The sequence below is a fragment of the Copadichromis virginalis genome, linkage group LG3 (genome assembly GCF_057382275.1).
Source record: "Copadichromis virginalis isolate Kocher_CV1m ecotype Utaka linkage group LG3, C_Virginalis_male_GT1.1, whole genome shotgun sequence".
Lineage (NCBI taxonomy): Eukaryota > Metazoa > Chordata > Actinopteri > Cichliformes > Cichlidae > Copadichromis > Copadichromis virginalis.
Window position 1 is genome coordinate 7,022,072 of NC_140620.1, and position 19,632 is coordinate 7,041,703.

General features: G+C 40.0%; 2 protein-coding genes across 2 annotated transcripts; both read left to right on the forward strand.

Annotated features, from left to right (window-relative positions):
- The first annotated feature begins 905 nt into the window (after positions 1–905).
- On the forward strand, positions 906–10,210 carry LOC146712508 (uncharacterized). Its single transcript, XM_085443019.1, has 3 exons — positions 906–1,001; positions 2,899–2,931; positions 8,116–10,210. Exon 3 carries the CDS (start codon positions 8,120–8,122, stop codon positions 10,208–10,210), a length of 2,091 nt encoding a protein of 696 aa, XP_085299145.1. The 5' UTR covers positions 906–1,001; positions 2,899–2,931; positions 8,116–8,119.
- LOC146712509 (uncharacterized) lies at positions 10,169–15,722 on the forward strand. The gene is made up of 5 exons (XM_085443110.1): positions 10,169–10,445; positions 10,782–10,869; positions 10,948–11,497; positions 14,631–14,790; positions 14,983–15,722. The coding sequence occupies exons 1-5, from the start codon at positions 10,229–10,231 to the stop codon at positions 15,120–15,122; spliced, it is 1,155 nt and encodes a 384-aa protein (XP_085299236.1). The 5' UTR covers positions 10,169–10,228; the 3' UTR covers positions 15,123–15,722.
- Positions 15,723–19,632: the final 3,910 nt, after the last annotated feature.

Sequence of the window (19,632 nt, forward strand, 5' to 3'; positions counted from 1 at the left end):
ACCATTAGCTACATATGTGGAAGCATAATTCACTTGAAAAACTAAAAAGACTGTAGAAGTTGAAAGTTTTGGTTGATCAGATCCAATATGTAAAAGCTCCTCAGTATAAAGCTTACTCTTCAACCTCACCCTGGACACAGTCTGTTTGACCTGCTCCCCTCAGGCAGGAGGCTCCGGTCCATTCACACCAGAACCTCTCGCCATAAGAACAGTTTCTTCCCCTCTGCTGTTGGACACATGAACAATAACCGTATGACTGTTCCCACCACTAACACATGACCCTACTGCATCACTGCATCATTCCATGTTTGGCATTGATCACCACCTGCACTCATGTATATATCTATCTACTTAGCACTTTTAATTCTTATTTTTATTTTTAAGCGTTTATGACAGTATGTTTGCACCAAGCACCGCAGCAATTTCCTAATGTTGTAAACCTGCTCAACATTTGGCAATAAAACCCTTTCTGATTCTGATTCTTTTAAGTGAGGTGTTGCTATTGTTATCATTATGATATATTCTGTCAATTATGCTTTTATTATTATGTTGTTTTATTTTTATGTTATTTGACAATAATTACATATGATTTTTTAAAACATATTAACCATTCCTATACTTAAAAACTAAAATTTATCTTTTTAACTTGTGCATGGTTTGCCTTTTAAAATGTTTGTATCAGGCATAAAACGACTTTTTAAATAAAGTTGTTTTTTAAAGTGAGCGGTTCCTATTGCAACCAGTCTTCGCGGTCTTTTTTGTTTAAATGAGGGAGGAGCAGATTGCGCCGCCTATGAAAAAAAAAACTTTTTAAATAAAGTTGTTTTTTAAAGTGAGCGGCAACCAGTCTTCGCAGTCTTTTTTGTTGAAATGAGGGAGGAGCAGATTGTGCCGCCTATGGACTAGTGTGGTCTGTCCTCAGTTGTGAGCAGATTTTTGACTTGCTGGTTCCTGGAGTACGTGGAGGACATCATTTAAAGGAATTTAAAACTAACACCAAGGTAAATACTGAAGGTTTGATAAGTTATCATCAATGGTTATTTTAGTTGCTTTCTATACTTGTCCTAAACGGTATAAGGGAGAGAGGCATATAACATCCTTAGCTAGCAGGTGGAACTGGGTTAATTTGCTGTTATTGTCTTTGGCGAATATAATTAAAAGTTACTCACAAAACTCCTACTGCCTATATTCTACTCAGTAAAGTACATTTTATCTTATCTTATTCTGTTTCCATCGCACCAATATCTCTATACAGTTTGTGAATTTACGTAATATAATGTACACCGCGTTTTTTCTCCCTCTGTGCATCTGCAACCAGCTATTTTTAATTAATTCAAAAAGTAATGATTTTTTTATTTTTTAGTACTGTGCTTTAGTGGATTCCCGCTCAGGTAATGCGGCCATTATGCACTACTCAGTAAACAAAATGGCAGTTAGTCGTACAGTACCACGTGACATACATGTGCAATGTGGCAAGCTCACTTTATAGGGGTGTAAAATATGAGATGTTTGTTTAAATTACTGCAGTAGATGCTTGCAGCTTAAATGGTAATGTTATCAGATATGCATTTATGGTGTGCAAAAAGAACGGGGGATGGGGGACAAACACAGCTTTTTCAGCCTAAACACTGCCTGGATCACTGTCAGGCTACGTCCACACGTACATGGGTAATTTTGAAAACGGACATTTTCTGTTTTCGTTAAAAAAATTTAAAAAAAAAAATCCCGTCCACTCGCAAAAGCCAAAACGCTGCTAGGAACATGCCAAAGCAGCAGGTGGCGATATATTCCTAACGTGTAGAAATGTCGGCCAATCAGAAGTCATGAAGCCTGGGTGGGAAAGAGTAAACAAAGATGGTGCATAGAAGCAGAACTGAGTCCTATGTGTGGAGGGACAGTAACTGTGTATATGTAAGCATTGAAACACTGCATAGAGTAAAATTAACAGTAATGGTATTTTTTCTAAGTCATTGTAGAAATTCATTTCACCGAAGCAATAACCTGGCACATGGTGTGATGTCAAAAAAGGCACAGACCTTTGATGCTGCGTTTCCTCTGTTTCCCTCATCCACACCTAAACGCAAAAACGGTTTTTGAAAATCTCCACCCTGGCATGAGTTTCAAAAAAGTCTCCGCTTTCAGTAACCGTATGCCGTTTACGTGTGGACGAAAGGTGAAAACGCACAGAAAAATCTGCGTTTTCAAAAATACCCGTGTACGTGTGGACGTAGCCTTAAATACTGTGCTGTTCCATCTAGTTATTGGTCCAAGGCAGTTATTAATTTAATAAGTAAGTGCAGAGCAGATGGTGATGTAGGAAAATGCAGAACATGTTACTATAGCTGAATGCTGTGTAAAACACTAGTATTAAATCTAACTCCCATTGATGGCTTAATTAACTATTTAATAAAATTAAGTCTTTCACTAAATATCCCCCTATGCATAGTTAAGTAGTCTATGTAGCAGTCTACTGCAGGATGTCCAAAGTGCAGCCTGCAGGTCATATGTGCCCCCCTAAGTGATTTTGTGTCATTCAACTGTAAATGAAACATGTTAAAATTTTATACTGCTTGTACAGCACACAGTTGCTGAAGATAGACAATTAATAATATTTTTATGTTCAGATTTGTTCTGGGATATGTCACCATTTATATATATCTTCCCGTGACTTTAAAGTTTGTCAGCTAGTTAGGTACATTTTTGCACTGCCAGTGTTTGCTGTTGGAGTTGATCAGTTTACCATATAAACACTTGCAGTGCATTTCAAACTTATAATTACACTGTTCATTTTGTGCATTAGTAAGTAAATCTCCTATATTGAATTATCCTGGAAAAAATGGAAACGTTTGCAACTTTTTCTTTCTCATGTACTTTCTTTTATTTCCTTATGACATTTAGATTCTTTGGGATCTCAAACACCATCTTTGACATGTAAGTCATTTTCATATTATTTGTATTACTTATTAGCCATATTCAATAGCTTGCACGGATTATTTTGAAAAGTGATGGTTAATGGTACATCTGTGAAAGGAGTGCATTACTATTTTTTTTCTTCTGGTAATCGGTATAAATGTTTATTTAGCTGCAGGAGTCAATGACCAATTTCATAATTAGACATCTACTGAAATTTCAATGTTTTGTGCTAACATAATGCCAACAGTGCTCTCTTCACATGTCCCACAACTCTGACAGTTTTGCTCCTCCCCTCACAATTGGAGTTCTCTCTGAGCTGCTGCTGTCAGGTGCATCAAAACATTTTACATTCCCTTGTTATTCGAATCTCTATCTGAGTTTAGGACTCCAAACATTCACACCTGCTGTCAGTAACCAGAGCTCACAGGACTGTAAGTAGTGCTGCTCATTAAGGTGAGTTGAATTGAAATCTATACTTTATAGGAAGGTTTTTACTGATAAAAGTGGTAATAAACATGGTAACCAATAAAAATGCAGTGCCGCTTTAAAAAAAAAAAAAAAGAAATTACTCCTGTAATTTCTAACAGTTTTTTTAACAGCAGGTGTGAGCATCCATAGTCGTTAAGCTTTGGTAAAGATTTAAAAATAACATAACATTAAACATTAAATAAGTTTGATGGTGTTGACAGCAGCAGCTCAGTGTTAATCAGCGGATGGTGAGGGGAGCAGGAAAGCGTTTTTCGTCGTAGTTGTTGGAGTTGTTTAAGATGCTGATATTCATAGGAACAAAAATTAACTGAGTTGTTTTCCATTCTATAGAAATTGTGTATCTACTTTTTAATAAGTCTTTATGCTGATGTTCTTAATTATCATGTATTACAGATTTTATTTTTAAGCAACAACATTTTAGCATGCAATCAGAGCATGCCTTACAGTACAGTTTTGTAAGCTGTGCACACAAACAGACTGTTAATTTACAAAATTGATCATTCAACAAATGTAAATCACTGCAGATTTTTTGTTTTAGGTGCACTGTATGGGCTCAAAATGTGGTCATAAATATTTTGTACTTGTAAATCAGGATTTGTATGTGTAAAAAGTATTTGTGTGTGGCCAAAAAAACCCTGCACGTTACAAGTACGAATTTTGACCCTATTTTTCTTCCTTTCATCTGATTGGTCAATGTCATGTCAATCACAAATGTAACAATCCAATCAGAGAACAGATGGGTTTGGCTGTCGGAGGGGAGCTTTTTTGAACTGCAGGTCCTTGAAGGGTGATACAGTTTGAAGCTGGAGGATCTCTATATAAATATCCGATAGCAGCTAGGTCCCCTAACTCTCAGCAGCTGTTGAAAGGATAAAGTTGTGGTATATCACTGGTTAGAAATACCATTATTACTTTAGGATTAGTTTAACACAAAGTCAGGGCTGACCCGGGACCATTGCTGTGAGTCACAGTGCGCAGCATAAAAGTGCTTTCACATCAGACGCAGGATGTGCTGCTAATGCTAACTGCTAACTAAAAGCAAAGGATCCAGAATTTGTAGCGCTGGCTGCTGGGCTCTGTGGGTTTTTGCAGCAGCTCTACCTGTACTAGATGCATCTGCTCCTTGTCGTTTCTATCTCTGACTTTATGTCCTCTACAAGAGTTTCTGGGTTTTTTTGCTAGTTCTTCAAATGTTCAATAAAAACATGTATGCTAATTCATAACGGAGAAAGCTTTGTAATGAAAGCTGTCATTTCCAAAACATTGCCCCCCCGCAGCGCTGTTGAAAAGGCTGTGGAAGTCCCTGTATTAAGCACGTAGACCTGTGACACAAAAATCACCAAAGTCGGATGACCACAGACTGTTTTCCTTCGTGGTGATGAAGGAAAACGCTGGGTTGGCATGTAAAAGGGCATTTATTCCCTTCAAAGACCTGCAGTTCAAAAAAGCGCCCCTCCGACAGCCAAACCCATCTGTTCTCTGATTGGATTGTTACATTTGTGACATGACATTGACCAATCAGATGAAAGGAAGAAAAATAGGGTCAAAATTCATACTTGTAACTTGCAGGGTTCTTTTTTTTTGCACACAAATCTTTTTTACGCACACACAAATTCTTTTTACACATACAGATCTTTTTTTATGCACACACACACACAAATCTTTTCTTACACACACACACACACACACAAATCTTTTTTTACACATACAAATCCTGATTTACAAGTACAAAATATTTATGACCACATTTTGAGCCCATAGCACTATAACAGCTAGAAGGAACTCCTCAAAATTAAAGGCAGAATAGGGAAATACATGGAAATAACCATTTTCCTTCAAGCACATCAGCAAAGTTAAATTGGTATACTTGATAACTGTTGTTATAAGTATCACATGAATATGAATCCCCACAATTATAGATTTTAATTGGGAAGCAACATGCAGATGTACAGAAGGACTATAAACAGCAATTTCTATCACATACAACTCTTTGAGAAAATACCAGCAGTGAGAATTTATCACTTGCTGATTTATACATTTTACAGTGTAGATTGATGGAAAATCTCCACTCTGGCTGAAGTGTTTTTTACAAACAATGTTTCCAAATACAGTGGCTTGCAAAAGTATTCGGCCCCCTTGAACTTTTCCACATTTTGTCACATTACAGCCACAAACATGAATCGATTTTATTGGAATCCCACGTGAAAGAAGAATAGTGGGGATGGTGTGTTCAGAGTGATGTGCAGTGTTAGTTTTCCACCACACATAGCGTTTTGCATTTTGGCCAAAAAGTTCCATTTTTGGTCTCATCTGTCCAGAGTGTCTTCTTCCACATGTTTGCTGTGTCCCCCACATGGCTTGTGGCAAACTGCAAACGGGAGTTCTTATGGTTTTCTGTTAACAATGGCTTTCTTCTTGCCACTCTTCCATAAAGGCCAACTTTGTGCAGTGCACGACTAATAGTTGTCCTATGGACAGATTCCCCCACCTGAGCTGTAGATCTCTGCAGCTCGTCCAGAGTCACCATGGGCCTCTTGGCTGCATTTCTCTCTTTCTCTGCAGCGCCCTCCTTGTTCGGCCTGTGAGTTTAGGTGGACGGCCTTGTCTTGGTAGGTTTACAGTTGTGCCATACTCCTTCCATTTCTGAATGATCACTTGAACAGTGCTTCGTGGGATGTTCAAGGCTTGGGAAATCTTTTTGTAGCCCAAACCTGCTCTAAATTTCTCAATAACTTCATCCCTGACCTGTCTGCTGTGTTCTTTGGACTTCATGGTGTTGTTGCTCCCAATATTCTCTTAGACAACCTCTGAGGCTGTGACAGAGCAGCTGTATTTGTACTGACATTAGATTACACACAGGTGCACTCTATTTAGTCATTAGCACTCATCAGGCAATGTCCATGGGCAACTGACTGCACTCAGACCAAAGGGGGCTGAATAATTACGCACACCCCACTTTGCAGTTATCTATTTGTAAAAAATGTTTGGAATCATGTATGACTTTCATTCCACTTTCACGTGTACACCACTTTGTGTTGGTCTTTCACATGGAATTCCAATAAAAATGATTCCTGCTTGTAGAGCAGGGCGATATGGCCAAAAATATTTATCACGATATATATTTGAAAATTTGCGATAACGATATAACCGACGATATAATTGATGCGAGACAAAATACAACTCCACAACATTACTAGTGCAAAAAGACAACCTTCCATTTATTTTCACTTAAACAAGAAGCTGGTTTTTATGTACATTAAAGCTTTATAGAAATGTAACAGTGCAAATGCAAATTCCTTGCTGAAAGTTTAACCAAAAGGCATTTCCAGTAGAAATGGGCTGACATATCCTGAGCATAACCATAATATAATATCTAATATATAATATATATAATATCCACTGAAGTTAAAAAGAGGTGCTTTGCAACATTAAACTGCAGTGTGCAGTACGCATTTTTCGGACCATAAGGTGCACAGGATTATAAGGCACATTAAGCGAAACAAAGCAGTCAGATAAATCAAACTTTATTAAACTCATTCTTCTTGCTTCCTCCACTTCTGTAACATTGATTCATTAATGTTGAATTCTCTGCAGCTGCTCTATTCCCATGTTGTTGCAGTATATTAATAACTAACCTCGTATTGTGGATGGATTATCTCAGTTGTTCTCCTGACTGAAGTTTGGTCCGTTTACAGCATCCTGCCATGCGATTGCATTTGTCTCTAACCATGAAGAACCTTCACATTAACTTTTATAAGTGGAAAAGTGTTAGTGTTCGTCCTCCAGCTTCACTGTTTATGTTATGCTAACATAGCTGTGTCGCTAGCGATCACGTAGCACATCATTATATACCAGCTAGCCCAACTTCAGTAACCCTACAAACGTCACTGCTGTTTAGTTTCCTGTCTTCATTTATGTTGGAAGTGATAGCAGAGCTGTACGTTTGATTTTTTTTCAGAAATCTCTCAGTCAGAACATGCTATATCATGCTTAGGTAACTAGCGAAACTAGCGAGCTAACTTCCGCTAGCTTCCTGCTAACTTCTAACTCCGTTAAATGTAATAACTTTTGTTTTCATGGATGCCTGGAAGTTAAACTTTATAGTTACACCTGGTAAAGCAGCAATGCTGATCGTTTTATTAAAGATGAAAGAATTTAGACAGTTTTTAACTCTAAGTGATGCTGCAGTGTTGTTTGACATGAAGAATACGGAGCTTAGGGCCCAGATTACTCCCAGATTTAAGAGCATCTTAGTCCGACAAATACGACAATAACGATGGCCGCTTGCATGTTCAGCAAAAAAATGTGCTTTGTTGTGTATCTGACGGACAAACACCAAACCAGTTCCACATCACTGAAGTTGCACCATTTTTACAAACCAATTCTGGTTCATCTGTTTCACTCAACGACCGGCCATGTGCGTATGAAAACAAAGGCACTGCGCATGCGCGTTTTACTCCCATTCTATCGCGATATTTCATTTTCCTATCGTTGCCTAACATTATACCGGTATTATCGTGAATGGTATAATATGGCCCAGCCCTACCTGCTTGTGTCTGCAATGTGACAAAATGTGGAAAAGTTCAAGGGGGGTGAATACTTTTGCAAGCTACTGTATTCCTCTTCAGAATATCTTCTGCAATTTTATGGATTGCCGTATGTGTGAAAATGGCTCACACTTCTATTCTGCACACAATCTTCTGTGTATTTTAGTGAAATGGATTACCTTCTTGCCAAATCACGGACGAGGAGAAGGAGAATTAAAGTTAGAGTTCAGCAGCATTTACAGAGCCTTGCTTTAGATGCTGTGGAACTTGCAGAGAAGGCCGTGGACCAGGCTTTGCAATACACTGAAGATGTGGCGAACAAACATTCGATTGTGGATGAAGCAGTGGAAAATATTGAAGATATAGAAAATAAAGATGAGACTATCAACAAGGCAGAGGACAATGTAGAGGAATATTCAAGTAACAGCTTGGATGAAGATTTACCTCTGGATTTTAATAGTAATGACTTTTACATGGATAGTGAAGCGGATGAAGAACAAAACTGTGACTTTCCTGATGTGGAGTCAAACTCTGATGCTAAGAGGAAACTTGCTGAATGGGCAGCAAACCGAAATGTGTCTCATTCTGTGTTGTCAGAGCTCTTAACCATACTTTTGGAGCTTGGTCTCGATTTGCCAAAGGATCCCAGAACTTTGCTCAGTACATTAAAAGACTGTGAAGTGAAACAAATTGGCAGGGGAAGTTACTACCATTTTGGTCTTGAAAGTGCAGTATTGTCAGAACTGAAAATGATAAATCAACATGAACTGAAAACTGATACATTAACCATTCGTGTGAATGTTGATGGTTTGCCTCTCTTTAAGAGCTCTAATATGCAACTGTGGCCTATTTTAGGTAAGATAGTTGAACTGCCACAAGCAAATGTTTTCATGATGGGTATATATGCTGGTCCCTGCAAACCTGAGTCGGTGAACGACTACATGCATGATTTTATAGAAGATGTAAAAAAGGTCACAAAAACTGGTATTGTTTTCAATGGAAAACACTTCAATGTACCCCTTCCAGATGCTTTTATCTGTGACACCCCAGCTAGAGCTTATTTAAAATGCATCAAAGGTCATGGTGGCTACAGTTCTTGTGAGCGCTGTACACAGTATGGTGTTTATGTTGATGGGAAAGTTATTTTTCCAGATATGGATTCAAGTCTCAGATCAGATTCTCAGTTTGAAGAAATGTTAGATGAAGATCACCACAACTCCAAATCACCTCTTCAAGAGCTAGGCATTGGCATGGTTTCAGCCTTTCCCTTAGACTATATGCATTTAATTTGCTTGGGTATTGTACGTAAATTACTTGCCCTGTGGATTAAGGGACCATTGCAGTGTCGGGTTCCTACTTCTACTCTGTCTGCCATTTCAGATCACTTAAAACAGTGTAGGCAAAGTCTGCCACGCACGTTTTCCAGAAAGCCACGGTCCCTAATGGAGTACAGACAATGGAAAGCTACAGAATTAAGACAATTTTTGTTGTATACTGGACCAGTTGTGCTTTTCCAGAAACTGTGCAATCCACAGTACAAGAACTTCCTGGTTTTGTCATCTGCTATGAGGATACTTTTGTCTCCTTTGTGTAAAGAGTACTGCTATTATGCAAAAAAATTATTGAGATGCTTTGTTGCCAACTTTGCTAAGATTTATGGGACTAAATTCTTAGTTAACAATACACACAGTCTTTTGCACCTAGCAGATGATGCTACAAAGTATGGCCCTCTGGATTTGGTTTCATGTTTTCCATTTGAGAATTATTTGGGACAGTTAAAAAAGATGGTGAGAAGACCACAGGATCCTGTACAGCAAATTGTCAGACGAGTTTGTGAAAAGCAATTGTATCCTCACAGGTCTTGCAAAATGCCAGAGGGTGTACTCACACAGCCACATACATCTGGACCTATGATGACTGAATTTTTTGTCCATCATTCTTTTCAGTACAAGATGTACAGACATGGAAATCAAATAATCTCCACCTCCAGTGGAACAAATTGTTTTGATCTTGAAGGCAAAGTTGCAGTTGTGCGGAACATTGTGCTGTTCATCGGAGAAATACATGTTTTGTTTGAACTGTTTGAGACTGGAACAGCGTTTTTTAACTACCCTATTGATTCAACATCTCTGGGTGTACATTTGTTGTCAAAACTGTCAGGTCATCTTGCTAGTGCTCCTGTAACTAAATTTACAAAACCAATTATTTTGTTACCTTTTCGTAATGCATTTGTAGCTTTGCCTCAGCTACACAGCATGTAACTTAATGGCGTTTACAGGATGTCTTCATTCAGTGTGGTCGAGTTTGTGGATGAAGTTGACTCTGATGGCTGCAAGAAGGTAGACATCATTCCATCAGAGTGGTTCCATGACGCAGAGAGAAAATTATGCTGGTGGCCTCCTGCCTCATTGGTGAATGTGACAAAGGCTGTAAAGGAAGGAACACCACCAACCAGCAACTGGATACTCTGCAATGTCCGTGTCATGGGAAATGCAGGTAAGTTTGACTTTATTTGTACACTACATCTGTATTTCCTTTTCTTTAAAAGTTTATACATGAACTTTTTTTTTTTTTTACTTGGAGGCTTTTGAAATTGTAAGGCCCTGTATTATTGTATTATTGTATGTTTCTGTTCTGTGTCCTGTGTACTGTTTGTTTCTATATGTGTCTTTCTGGCTGCTGTTACAACCAAATTTCCCCTTGTGGGACAATTAAAGGATTATTCTATTCTATTCTACTGGAAACCATTTTTTCATTGTCATTGTTTTTGCAGATTTATTTCTTCTTTACATTGTATCTTACATGTTGTATTCTGTACAATTTATGTTATAGCAACTTATGCAAATGCCAGGGCAAAGTTGCATCAAGCAGAGTATTCATCAGACTTGACGGACAATGAGAATGGCATAAGAAAAAGAAAGTAAGTGGTACTAGCATACAAACAAGATGAAGTTTATTTCCTGCAGTGTCATAAATGTTCTGTGCTTAACCTTTCTAGGCCAAGTGTTAAACTGATCAATCAACTGAGCAGCCACACTGAATCAAGTGAGCCTTCTGATTCAGATGAAGAACTTCCACCCACGCCTCCAGAACAACTCCTTCAGCGACCCTCTGGAAAAAACAATAGTGTAGTCGCCAGCCCCGCTGCCCGGAGTGCCGCCAGCCCCACTGCCCGGAGTGCCGCCAGCCCCGCTGCCCGGAGTGCCGCCAGCCCCGCTGCCCAGAGTGCCGCCAGCCCCGCTGCCCGGAGTGCCGCCAGCCCCACTGCCCGGAGTGCCGCCAGCCCCACTGCCCGGAGTGCCGCCAGCCCCACTGCCCGGAGTGCCGCCAGCCCCACTTGTGAAGCCATGTTCTCGAAAGTACTTGCCATTTTAGAGGAAGTGAAGGAGACTCAACTGGTTCATAGCAAGATGTTAAATGCCTTGCTGAAGCAGAAAAACGGTTCAGTTACGGAGGTCCCTGAAGGGGTTGTTTTACCTCTTAAAACCCAAGACGATGTTGAGGCTCTTAATGGAAAACTGGAGGACTCCAGTCTCATGTCTGCTGTAGTAAGTTTTTTTTTTTCCTCCCCATTCTGCTTGCCACTGTTCTTTATACAGTAGCCAGAAAAATTCTTTGATATATTTTCTGAAAGACATTCTCCTTCATGATTTTTTTTGGTATACAGCATAATTGGTTTCATTTAACACAGCAAGTCTTACTGGTCCTGAGGCAGCAAAGCAGGCCAGAGACCATCACATCTGCTACCATGTCTTTCTGTTGCTATGATTTTTTTTTTTTTCTGAGATGTTACTTTTATACCACATTAGGGCTGCCACGATTAGTCGACTAGTCACGATTACGTCGACTATCAAAATCGTCGACGACTGATTTAATAGTCGACACGTCGTTTGAAGCTTTGTAAGATCACAAAAGACGCAGGAATAAGTAGTAGGATTTAAGAATGTAATAACGGACTGAAACAGATGATGGCAGCACTGCATGTACAAGGATGTCAGCTGCCGTTAAACCCCGAAGAAGAAGTAGCTCTGTCCCAGAATTCATAGCGCAGCCCAGCTCAGTTTACAACAATGGCGGCAGCTACTTAGTTTTAATATTACTCTTATTATTCTTTCTGGGTCACAAAATAAACGTTTAGCATATTTTCAGGCGAGAATGTAGCTGTATAAACCTCAAATATCTGCTCAGTTTATCAAGACACCACATATTTTCAAAAGCGCTCCGACGTTTTCGGAGACGTCTGTTACCCACTAGCTCGATAGCTAGGCTCACTAGAGCCGTGAGAACACCGGACTCCCGGCAAATCGTTTTCAAACCTACCGCCGTCTTTCGCTACTCAGGTTAAACATGATATATGAGTCACTTAGATAACTTAAAACTGTTATTGTTTGGCTTTTTTTGTATTTTATTTGTTCCTGAGTAAATCGGTTTGGCTGAGATTAAATTTATAGTTTTTACACAGCTGAATAAACATCAAGCAGACAGCTGATTATCAGAAGTGTGAGATGCTGGAGAATTTACTCCGGTGTCCTGTTATATTTTAGATAGCAAGGAGTTTATTAAACTTCACCGAAACAATCTGCAAATTTCATTCAAATTTAATAAACTATCATCTTGTCTTTCTTTATTTTTAGTTAGCACAGACCTTAAACACTTAAAGCTGTAAGCTAATGATAGTTATATAAGAGCAGATGCTGCTGGTGCAATAAGCTGTACGTTTTATGTCCAATGGATGATGATCTGATTAGTCGACTAATCGCAAAAATAATCGGTGACTAGTCGACTATCAAAATAATCGTTTGTGGCAGCCCTATACCATATGTTTACCTTCCAGAAAGTTACATTTTTTTTATTCTAATGAAGCATTTGATTCTGATTTTGATAACGGATAGATTTCTTATATTTGTTCTGCTATGATAGTTTATGCAAATTCTGGCCAGTTCCTATTTATTTTAACCTTTTAGCCCCCAACCCGTCGCCGATGACAGGTTTTTCCAACCTGTCTCTTCCAACCAGAGCTCTACCAGGGGCCCAACACAGCTGGACTTATTTAGAAGAAAAGAGATGCCCAAAAACAAACCACAGGGCCAAAGGTCACAAAATTGTTTTTGTTCTGTTTTACAATTAATAATTCAAATTGCCTATTCGAAATCTTTTATTCATGTACATTATGAGTCCCTTTTTCAGTTAAAACAACAGTAAAATTTCAAGTTTGTTTTTTGCCCTTTTCTGTTATTAATCCCCGATTACACTCTTATAGTATACAGTAGAGAAAAAAACCTAGCAGATGTGGAAACTAGAAGTAATCCTGAAAAAATGGAAAAAAGCACACACACTCACAGCTGATTTTATTACACTTTTACAGCTAAAACAACAAAATATTCACAGGTGTCCTGCTTAACATTATGGATAAATGATAAAGGGGTAAGGAATAGGGGTGGGTTTTGATTATAGATTTATCAAATAAAACCTATTTTAGTTTGGAGAAAGTAAATGAGAGCAGGCACACGCATTCTGCACAAAGATGTAAACACAAAGCGCGGACCCGCCGACAGATCAGAATCAGTGAGATGTGGCCTTTCTCAGCCGACGGCACTTTGTGTTTTTTGTGCTAGATTCTGAAGCTGCAGGTTTTATCTTTTTTCAAACAATATTGACTGAACCAGCAGCAAAAGAAGATCCAAACTACACTGAAAATTTCGCTTCACGTAAACATCGTCATGAATTCCCTCTTACTTTTGCTGTTTTGGTTTTCCACCATGGTGGTTTTCCATGACGGTACTGGAATATTTCTAACATTTTGAGTTATTTTCCAGTATTAGAAAATCAGCACTGCTCAGTGTTAGCCATTGTTAATCTTCAAAACTGACTAGGTTACTTTTAAACATATAACACTGTCAAAAGTGTTAATTTAACACTCAACAGTGTTGTATTTAACACTCTGAGGTGTGGACCCATATAGACACTCTCCAGTGTTAATTTAAAACTGGAGATTTTGCTGTGTAGTATTTTTTTATCTCCACACAATTAACATTAAGTAATATGTAAAGCGTCCATTTATCCTCCATTCCTGGTCCATTATCTTAAGCTTAGGCTGCTCCCCCTGTGACCCAATCCGGTACTAAGTAGAGAGGCCCAGACTTCGCTCTCTCCAGTCTCTTGGCCCTGCTCCTCCAGCGGAATCCCAAGGCATTTCCAGGCCAGCAGAGAAACATAGTCCCTTTTGCATGTCCTGGGTGTTCCTCTGGGTCTCTTCCTGGTTGGATGTGCCCAAAACGCCTCCCCCAGGGAGGCATCCTACCCATCCTACCCAGATGCCAGTATCTAATCCAGGGGTGTTAAACTCAAAATTCAAAACTGGAACAAAGTCGCGGGCTAACGTTAATATTTATTGAAATATATTTATTGAAATATATTTATTCCTCCAGATATAGGAATGAATCTTTTCTTATGGACTCAAACACATTTTTCTGAAAAACTGAATATGGAACAAGCAAAGCTTAATACTAAACAATATATATATATATATATATTAGCTGTATAATACCAGTAGGCCAGCTCTAATAGTAATTTGGTATGGCTTCGCGGGCCAAATATAAGTAGGCTGGGGGCCAAATTTGGCCCGCAGGCCAGAGTTTGACACCTATGATCTAATCTGTCCTTTTTGTATGTTCCCCTCAGGTTGCCATGGTAGCAGATATAGGGGGAACAAGTGTAGATGATGCTACAAGGAGAATGATGAAATTCCTCATATCACCCGAGCTTGCCGTGGAGTACAACTTGCTTGGCCGACATGGGAAGAAAAAGTTCCGAGATTTGCGCCTCTTTAATGTTGTGTATGGTAAGTTAATTTCACTTGAGACACTTTTTTTAATAAAGTGTTTGAAAGTGTAAGTGAGATTGGTTATTGTGCCATCTTATATATTTGAGGCAAGAAAGTGAAATAAACATTGTTCTTTGTAAATCATTACCAAAGGAAGTAAGCTATGGTTACCTTTACTTTGGCTTACCCATTTTTCTTCTTCATTTGCAGAGGCACTGAAGAAGAATTCTTTGACTGCAAAAGTCAACCTGCAAGAAGCAGAGAAAGCTCTCTCCAAATGGTTCACTGGAGCTAGAGACAGAGGAGGACTGAGGGCTGCTAGGGGACAAAATAGACTAACGGCTCTGTAAAAAAACATAACAGACACCTCTGCTGATTCAAGACAAGGTTCTGAGTTTCCCTTCTTATTTTTTCCCATGTTGCTACAGTTTCAACTCTAAGCAATTTGAATGTAGTTTGATATTTCTAGTTTTTTAAGTTCACACTCCTTGGAATACAGTTACTTAAACCCACAGTTGTGTGACAAAATAAATGTGAACAAAATGTGTTTTGTGTCCCCTCTTGATGTTTCTATTTGCAGTCAGCTTTAATATATTTAGTGTCTTTGTGTCACAGAAGCCGTATTGGCCGTCTGTTAATTTGATTTTGTGGCTGTTTTTCTACATGGGACCCGCCCAGTGCCAGAAATTAGCCAATTCAAACAAGAAGTAAGATGCAACTACAGAACCCACTGATAATACCATTCCAACTTTTTAGCTCATGTTTTCCTCATCTTGTACACACTAAGAACTTGAAAAATGGGGCCCAGGTGGGTTTCTGAGTACTTTGCCCAGTTGGGGTCCATTTAGTTCCCAGATTTTACCAATATAACACCAAGATGGGCATTTAACATGGGGCCATTATGGAACCCGCGGACAATCCCACTTAAAACCCACTTTTTAGCCTATGTGGTGCCCACATGGTACCCACAAAAAAACTTGAAAGATGGGGCCTGGGTGGGTTTCAGTGTATGTTGCCCAGTTGGGTGCCATTTAGTTCCTAGATTTTACCAATGTAAAACCAAGATGGGCTTATAAAATGGGGCCATTATGGAACCCGCGGACAATCCCACTTAAAACCCACTTTTTAGCCTATGTGGTGCCCACGTGGTACCCACAAAAAACTTGAAAGATGGGGCCTGGGTGGGTTTCTGTGTATGTTGCCCAGTTGGGGCCCATTTAGTTCCTAGATTTTACCAATGTAAAACCAAGATGGGCTTATAAAATGGGGCCATTATGGAACCCGCGGACAATCCCACTTAAAACCCACTTTTTAGCCTATGTGGTGCCCACGTGGTACCCACAAAAAACTTGAAAGATGGGGCCTGGGTGGGTTTCTGTGTATGTTGCCCATTTGGGGCCCATTTAGTTCCTAGATTTTACCAATATAAAACCAAGATGGGCTTATAAAATGGGGCCATTATGGAACCCGCGGACAATCCCACTTAAAACCCACTTTTTAGCCTATGTGGTGCCCACGTGGTACCCACAAAAAACTTGAAAGATGGGGCCTGGGTGGGTTTCTGTGTATGTTGCCCATTTGGGGCCCATTTAGTTCCTAGATTTTACCAATGTAAAACCAAGATGGGCTTATAAAATGGGGCCATTATGGAACCCGCGGACAATCCCACTTAAAACCCACTTTTTAGCCTATGTGGTGCCCACGTGGTACCCACAAAAAACTTGAAAGATGGGGCCTGGGTGGGTTTCTGTGTATGTTGCCCATTTGGGGCCCATTTAGTTCCTAGATTTTACCAATGTAAAACCAAGATGGGCTTATAAAATGGGGCCATTATGGAACCCGCGGACAATCCCACTTAAAACCCACTTTTTAGCCTATGTGGTGCCCACGTGGTACCCACAAAAAACTTGAAAGATGGGGCCTGGGTGGGTTTCTGTGTATGTTGCCCATTTGGGGCCCATTTAGTTCCTAGATTTTACCAATATAAAACCAAGATGGGCTTATAAAATGGGGCCATTATGGAACCCGCGGACAATCCCACTTAAAACCCACTTTTTAGCCTATGTGGTGCCCACGTGGTACCCACAAAAAACTTGAAAGATGGGGCCTGGGTGGGTTTCTGTGTATGTTGCCCATTTGGGGCCCATTTAGTTCCTAGATTTTACCAATATAAAACCAAGATGGGCTTATAAAATGGGGCCATTATGGAACCCGCGGACAATCCCACTTAAAACCCACTTTTTAGCCTATGTGGTGCCCACGTGGTACCCACAAAAAACTTGAAAGATGGGGCCTGGGTGGGTTTCTGTGTATGTTGCCCAGTTGGGGCCCATTTAGTTCCTAGATTTTACCAATATAAAACCAAGATGGGCTTATAAAATGGGGCCATTATGGAACCCGCGGACAATCCCACTTAAAACCCACTTTTTAGCCTATGTGGTGCCCACGTGGTACCCACAAAAAACTTGAAAGATGGGGCCTGGGTGGGTTTCTGTGTATGTTGCCCAGTTGGGGCCCATTTAGTTCCTAGATTTTGCCAATATAACACCAAGATGGGCTTATAAAATGGGGCCATTATGGAACCCGCGGACAATCCCACTTAAAACCCACTTTTTAGCCTATGTGGTGCCCACATGGTACCCAAAAAAAATTAAAAGATGGGGCCCGGGTGGGTTTCTGTGTATGTTGCCCAGTCGGGGCCCATTTAGTTCCTAGATTTTACCAATATAACACCTATATGGGCATTTAACATGGGGCCATTACGGAACCCGCGGACAATCCTATATGGGGCCCATTTTTCAGCCCATTTCCAAACCATATGGGCCCCACATATAAATGTTGGCTGGGTCACTTTTATTAATATTTTGAAAAACAAGTTATGGGTACATATTTGCACAACTTTTTAGGTATATGTACAAGTAGCGGTAATTACAAGTACGAAACATGTGCTGTGCTTCATAAACGAGTAACAAATGTAGTACATAACAATAACCTACAGCACACCAGAAAAATAGATTCAGACTACCTTTTAGGCTCATGTGGATGGATGGATGTTTTCACACTTTTCCACGCTGTCAGATTCCACCGGTGGAGTTGAGCATAACTTGCTTTTCGCAAGTTTATTGCCGCACACCATCCACGACTCCCGCTAAACGTGTAGCGCTACTTTGAAGTTTGTTTTTCGTGCTACTTGTACGGCACTATGTTGCCTGGCGGATGGACACGTGACCAACACACCACTCTTGAACACCGATACTGTGTGTCTGATCACATGCCCTTCCGCCAGGCAACATAGTACCGTACAACAGCGGAACAAACAAAACAAATCGTCTTACGATATGACAAAAATCAGGGACAATCCATAGAAAAGCCGCACCTGACTAAAAGCCGCAGGGTTCAAAGCTTGTGGAAAAAGTAGCGGCTTATAGCCCGACAATTACGGTAATTCTTCAAATATAATCATCAGTGTTTGAGCAGTTATGATATCAGGGACAATCTAGACACGTGTGACAATACTGAACATGTCACATGACACACCTTAAACATCATGTGATCCACTCTCAGTCTGCACTTTGATTCATTACTTCAACAGGTTGAAATTAGATTTGAAGAAACCTTCAGTGAAATAAAGCTTTCATCACAGGATTCATGTGAGCAGCAGATGAACTTTGTACCAACAACATCTTCAATAACAGAGTCTGAATGAAGCTCAGGTGTTGATGCTGCTCACTGATTGGACGGTTGGTTTCAAATGTCTGCCTCCGCCTCTGCTGCACAGGTGAAGGTAGAAAGTGTGACTGGATCTATAGACTGGAAACAGAGAAACATGCTGAACATTTGAAGCTTTGCAGCAGAAATGTGCATGTTACAAATACAGCAGAGCTGATCTGGGATCAGTGTGTTCACACCTGCAGCTACAACAAGGTTTCATGTCTCCACACGTCAGCATGTGAACTTTACTCTGACTCAGTCTGAGCAGTCAGACGGCATATTTTTAAAGTTAACACATCAGCACACACAGAGCTGAGCCCCTCCCACCTGTGAGCTTCAGCTGGAGTCCCGCCTCCTTCCCGGAAGAAGCTCACCTGTGTGTCTGTGTTTAGTGTCCAGGGGCCCGTTCTTCGTACGTCGCTTACTACATCCAAGATCAAATGACACATCCAAGATCAAATCATCGCGCTAACCGTGAGCTCGCTAATCCGGTTCCCCGAACACACCTGTTGTTGACGATTACTACAGCTGGATGAAGTAATGTGCGATCACTGGGTGTCGTAAAAGGGGCTACGCATCGATAGCAGAAACAGTGATCGGCAAGCCTCTGATTGGTCGGCGAAAATGTCGAAGGGGCGTGCTCGGTATTTTCCGGCAGCAGAGCAAGAACTCTTGAGTGCGGGATTTCAGGAGTTTCAGAGTTTAATTAAAACGCAAGGGAACACTGCAAAGGCTGCAAAAGCAAGGAGAGAGGGCTGGCAGAAAGTTGCTGACAAATCAAACTCGTAAGTAATTTAATAATAACAATAATAATGGAGTGGGTTTATATAGCGCTTTTCAAGGCACCCAAAGCGCATGACAATACCACTATTCAGTCACTTTATTATTTAGCCTATTTATAGATTTATTATATTACACTATATTATCCAATATTATATTACATTATATTATATTGTCATATTATATCCCCTTTCACATTAGAGCCACAACAGGACCCACTAGAACATGGGAACAAGTAAAAGTGAAATATAAGAATATTCTACAGAATGGTAATATTTATCACTTATATTGCTTTTCGTCTCTTGGAAAGAGACCCTGAAATACTCTGTTTGTTTGTTCATAACAGCAACCAAGAAAAGGGCAGAGCAA

What these genes read in the sequence shown, in the direction of transcription:
- LOC146712508 (XM_085443019.1), top strand. Translation starts at nt 8,120, where the DNA reads ATGGATTACCTTCTTGCCAAATCACGGACGAGGAGAAGGAGAATTAAA.
- LOC146712509 (XM_085443110.1), top strand. Translation starts at nt 10,229, where the DNA reads ATGTCTTCATTCAGTGTGGTCGAGTTTGTGGATGAAGTTGACTCTGAT. An exon ending in CCGTGTCATGGGAAATGCAG is followed by an intron (nt 10,446 to 10,781) that starts GTAAGTTTGACT and finishes TTTATGTTATAG; the next exon opens with CAACTTATGCAAATGCCAGG. An exon ending in CCAGTCTCATGTCTGCTGTA is followed by an intron (nt 11,498 to 14,630) that starts GTAAGTTTTTTT and finishes TGTTCCCCTCAG; the next exon opens with GTTGCCATGGTAGCAGATAT.